Here is a 5748-nt window from a genome sequence, read left to right as displayed (position 1 = left end):
GTAATCAAGTAATTTTAAGTTGTACTAAATGATGAAGTAATTATAAAAAAAACAATGGTTTAAATATAAATTATGGATAAAAATGTAAATGATCTCTTTAGTGACATGTGGCAACAAAGAAAAGAAAAAATAAAAATAGAAGTACAAGAGATATCAAATAAAACCGCCCTTGTGGACATTGTCTGAATCTATTCCCGTTTAACGAAAAATTCATGTATTTAATGGGCATGAAGAATCTATGACTTTTTCAATTGGGTATGGCTATGAGTATAAGGATATACATATTCTCCAAAATCACGAGCTGACACGTAGCACCCAGTTAACGTCGTCAATAATATCCTAACGGAAAGAACGAAATTGGAACAAATTTTCAAAAAATAGAACCCAATAATTTAGAAGTTAAGGACCAAATTAAAATTTTGTAACAAAAAGTGAGATTTTCTATATAATTAAACCTTTATTTTTTATGTATAAATTAATTGTTTAATTTTTTATAATTTTATTTAAAACAAAAAAATTATAAAATATAAATATTTTAAAATAGAAAAATAAAAACTATAAAAAAAATTAAAATTACTTAACTAAATTTCGATATCCAATAAAATACTTAACCATATTTTGAAATCCGATATACTAATTTGAAATCCGATATACTAATGGAAAATCAGTTTTTTTTATAATGAATCTCGAAATTCAGTTAAGTATCCTATTAGATGTCGAACTGGTTAAGTAATTTTAATTTATTTTTTGTTATTTTTTAATTTTTTTATATTTATTTTTAAGTTATTTCTATATTTTTTTGTTTTCATATTTTTTGAATGCAATGGTGACTTTGGCTTCAGAGAAGAATATTTTGGAGAGGAGAAATTAAATAGATGTGTGCTGCTGAGTTAAAGTGGAATGGTTGTGGCTGATGAGTAATCTGGAGAGAGGGGGGTAATATTAATCAAGGTAAAAGTAAAAAAGGGAGAGTGGCATTTTTGGAAAAAAGGATATCTTTGGGGTGCTGAAGAATTCTTTGGAGGTGGAGGGAGAAATCCCTTTTGGGTCTATAGGTTCGGCCCACCACTTGGTGGTCCCTTCGAGACTGTTCGCTTTTGTTATGTCCCCATTGTGGTCAACGGTCAATGTCATCGCCGAGTAGAGGCCGCGGAGAAGGCACGGTTGTTTACGCATCAAGATTCTTCCCTCTCTTTGAAGCATTCAACTTCAAAGTGGCCTATAGACTATACATTTTCTATAATCCTGAGGCTTAGTTAGGGTTTTCGGTCACTGCCATGGATTTCGAGAGTAGGAGGCTTCATCTGCTAATCTCTGTTTTTGCCATCGTTGCTCTCAGCTTCACAGGTATTTTACTTTATTCATCTTCCTCAATTCAAAATTTTCTATTAAATTAAGATCTGCGGTGCATAAGGATCCTCCCCAATAACAGATCGCAAATCTCTGCAAATTCGACACAGTTAATGTTGAGGTCGGGTAGGATTTTAGGTGAAGAACAACTACGGCTGATTTTATATTTCGTGAGAGAATATTTCCATAATTGTATCAGTAGCATGAATTCTAATGAATTCCTTGGACCTGTTGTGTTTATGTGTTTTTCTTCTTGTTTTGTCATAACATAACAGAACAAAAACAAGTAAACTACTAGGTTAGTTCTTCAATTTCATCCTTGATATATTATCTAATAACTACCTCCTCCAGCAAAGTGTTCCTGAACTACAAGAAAAAGGGAAAATTGTATAACTAATCCTTAGTGTTAATTAAAAAGCTTGCCAGTTAATCTCTCTAAAACTGAAAAACCCTTCAAATTGATCTCTAAACATTTGCAAAACATGGCAACTTGGAAATTAAATCGGTAGATTGAGTTCAATACTTGAAGGATTAAACTTATACGTAAGTTACTCCTTTCAGCTGAAAAGTGCAGGGAACTTGTTGGAGAGGATGGGTCATCCCAGAGTGGAAAGTTTACGATCTTAAATTGCTTTGATATGGGTTCTGGAAGTGTGGCATGTGCTGTGAAGGAAGGTGTGAAGCTCTATTTTTACAATATGAGATCTTCTCATGCTGAAAGAGCAAGGACTCTTGCAATTGAGTCTGCCCTTGTTGATGCTGTTGGTCAGGGGATGTCCCCAAAAGATTCGGCAAAACATGCACAGAAAGAAGGTAAGAAGGCAGCGAAATTGGCTTCTCGTCAAGCCAAGCGGATCATAGGTCCCATCATCTCTTCTGGGTGGGATTTCTTTGAAGCTATTTACTATGGTGGCACTTTGACAGAAGGGTTCCTTAGGGGCACTGGTACTTTGTTTGGTACTTATGGTGGAGGGTTTCTGGGGGAGCAAAGGCTTGGTAGATTTGGCTATCTTGTTGGAAGTCACATGGGTAGTTGGGTTGGTGGCAGAATAGGACTAATGGTTTATGATGTGGTTAATGGAGTTCATTTGTTGGTTCAATTTGTTCAGACAGGAGAAATTGTAGTTCATGAAAAATCTGAACCATCTGAAAGTTCCTTTTTCGGTGGCGAAACTCCTGTTTTTGATACCTCTGAAGGCTCCGGATTTTATGAATCACCTCCCAGTGAAGAATCATATGCGTATGAATCACCTCCCAGTGAAGAATCCTATGCCTATGAATCATATAGAGATTCTGAACTGTGATGTGATGAAAATGTGAAGTTCATATATACTGATATTTGCTCAAGCTTTTGGTCAGCTCTGAAGGCTGTTTCCAGTGTTGGCAGATCATCTTCCACAGAAGAATCCAATGCCTAGGAACCTACTGAATCTCACTGCTATGAAACATATGAAGATTCTGAACTGGGATAAAATTGAAGTTCGTATATTGGTACTTGTTCAAATTTTAGGTTGATTATTAGTGTTTTTCTTCAATGTCTTTGCTTCAATGTATTAGGGATTGCTAGCCTCTGGAGACTCTACTTGTGCTCCACTTCATGTAATTGGCGAATGTTGGAGGTCCCAACTTTTATGCTGAATATATCTGTTGCCTTCAATTTTCAGGAAACACTAACTAGCTCTGCTTGGATTCCATGAAAACAGAAGTCACATAAAACAGAAATTGGTTGAAATTAAAATGAAAACATTTACTTTCCATTTTTTTTTGTAAGCTTGAACATTGTAATTTTGCAAACTGTCCAAATCAAATCCCTCGTTTTACTCTTTAGCAAACTCCAGTGGCTTACAACAATCCTATTAAAATATTTGTGAAAAACGAAAATAATTTTGTTTAGGAGGATTTATGCTAGCACTCTTTTACAACTATGGATGGGTTGCAAATAGCAATGGTTAAGTGAATGGAGCATAGATCCAGAAAACAAACATGACAACAGCCCATAAAAATGAAATTTAACACAAATAATACTTATTAATTAATAAATTAGAATATTACACGTTATTTTTATACAGAAATGAATTTACATAAAATATTTTAAGAAAGAAATTAAGGAGAGAAAAATCCATCCTTGCTGCTTTGAAATTATTTGCAGCATATTGCCACATTTGTTATGGAATTCTCTCATATGGACCTGAAACCAAAGATCAAGGAGACGAAGTAATATTTTACTATCCACTTAGCTTTAAAAATTAATTTTGGTTGTGATGGAATAATTTTAAGAGAATTACGAAAGAAAAATAAACTAATTTGTTTATAATTTAAGTTTGGTTTATGCAGTTAAATATCAGATTTTGGATTAATTATGAAACTGATTTGTGTTCTTTCGTATTTTTTTTATTAAGTTTTTCCTCAAAATACATGACAATTTCTTTTGTCTACACTGCGTATAATGATTGTGTCCTTAATTAGATGGAGTTTAGTGACAGATATCTGTTATTTAATTTCTGAACATAATCATAATTTTTTTTTGTAATATTACAACATTTTCTTTAAAAGAAAAAGAAAAGTCTGAAGTGCGATATGACATAGGCATATGGAGTCATTATCACATCAATATGGGTTGGAGAAATTAATAAAAATCATTGATATAGAAACTATAATTATATTTGGATAAACTACACTCTAATTCTGTCAATTCTCAATAATTTAAGTTAGTAAAGATGCACTAATTGTTCAAATTTTTAAATGATAAATAATATTAAAATGAAAAAAGAAGAAGATTACCTTAGTAATGATTTTGAAATGAGATCAGTAATATTCTGTAATTCATATATTTGATTGTTCCCGAAGAAAAGTTATTTATGCAAATGAATTATACTATGGATAAATTTAATTATATATAATATATTATGTTACAGTTACCTTTTGTACTCTTCTCATTTTTTATTTTTTATTTTTTAATTTAGAGGTAGAGGTAATTTAAAATTAAAATAAAAATTTTAAAGGTAGAGAATATTATTATTGGTTTAAAATTTTGAATGGTTAAAAATTAAATATAATAATATAATATATTAATACAATATTGTAAAATATTTGTATGTGATTTTTAACTTCTTTAAATTTTAAATTAAGTATTACTCACTTTTAAAATTTGCATTCTAATTTTAAACCAATTGTAATCTTAAAAAAAAATTATATAAATGTAAATTTTAATAAAAAAATAATATAAAATTTATATGAAAATTAAATTTCATATCAATTTAAAGAAAAATATAATTGCTCAATTTATGAAATGAACTTAATAGAAAAAAAATGAGTATCTAAGACCAAATTAAATATAAAAAACTAATTCTGACACTAACACGCGAGTACGATACTAGCTTGACACATGAACTTTTTTAAATAAAAAAATAATGAAATAATAATAATAATTCTTTTTTTAAAATAAAAAAAAACCACAAAATGACACATTACTGTCATTATCCACCGTCCGTTAATTATTTAAAGTCTGGATTTAAATCGCATTAGGAAGAATATCAAATTGAACAAATTTGACGAATATTATGACCAAATTAAAAAAGAAAAATATTAGGATAAATTTGTATTAAAGCTAATCTTCTCATTTTAAAACTATTAATATATTTACAATTTTTGGCTTTAATTTAAGGATTAAATATGTTTTTAGTCCATTAACTTTTAATAAAAAATGAAATTAGTGTTTCTTGTAAACCTTGAACCAATTTAGTCCATCGTTTTTGTAAAGGACATGATTTAGTCCTTTAACACAATTTTTCATTAAGTTTTTTTTTTCTTTTGACGTTTCAAACACACTTTAGTTTGTTTATTCCGTTTGACACATGTTTACTTCAGTATTAAGTGAGGAACGTGTTTAAAACGTCAAGTAAACTTAAAAAAATTTGATTTAAATTACTAAATTCATGCATTTCTAACTAAGATTGATGGACTAAATTGGTTAAAAATTTACAAGAGGGACTAATTACAGATTTCACTCAAAGTTAAAAGATAAAAAACATATTTAATCCTTAATCTTAGTTTAAGTATATCGACATTGTAGTTTTTGAATAACATAATTTAAATACGCTAAATCTGTTTATTTTTTAAACGTTTATATTGTAAATCGTCTTTATAACACTTATGAACACAATATTTATTATTTTTTATTAAAATATAAATTTTCTTATTTTTTACAAATAGAGATGTAATTATTTTTGTTTAAAATAATACTTAAAGGATAAAATTGAATAAAAATGTGTAACAACAAATTTATTTACATATAAGTATAGATAAATTTTCAAAAACAAATATATTATACTGATTGTTCATTTGAGACAAACTTGAAATAAAATATCTAATACTTCGTTGAAACTTGAAATAAAATAT

General features: G+C 29.1%; 1 protein-coding gene across 1 annotated transcript; it reads left to right on the top strand.

Moving 5' to 3' along the window:
- Positions 1-1107: 1107 nt before the first annotated feature.
- LOC114192039 (uncharacterized) lies at positions 1108-3018 on the top strand. Its single transcript, XM_028081591.2, has 2 exons — positions 1108-1347; positions 1912-3018. The coding sequence occupies exons 1-2, from the start codon at positions 1278-1280 to the stop codon at positions 2652-2654; spliced, it is 813 nt and encodes a 270-aa protein (XP_027937392.2). The 5' UTR covers positions 1108-1277; the 3' UTR covers positions 2655-3018.
- The last annotated feature ends 2730 nt before the right edge of the window (positions 3019-5748 follow it).

This window comes from Vigna unguiculata, chromosome 7 (assembly GCF_037176805.1).
Source record: "Vigna unguiculata cultivar grain cowpea cultivar isolate G323 ecotype 2 chromosome 7, ASM3717680v1, whole genome shotgun sequence".
NCBI lineage: Eukaryota > Viridiplantae > Streptophyta > Magnoliopsida > Fabales > Fabaceae > Vigna > Vigna unguiculata.
This window is presented reverse-complemented; position numbering and strand designations above follow the sequence as displayed.

What these genes read in the sequence shown, in the direction of transcription:
- LOC114192039 (XM_028081591.2), top strand. Translation starts at nt 1,278, where the DNA reads ATGGATTTCGAGAGTAGGAGGCTTCATCTGCTAATCTCTGTTTTTGCC. An exon ending in CGTTGCTCTCAGCTTCACAG is followed by an intron (nt 1,348 to 1,911) that starts GTATTTTACTTT and finishes TACTCCTTTCAG; the next exon opens with CTGAAAAGTGCAGGGAACTT.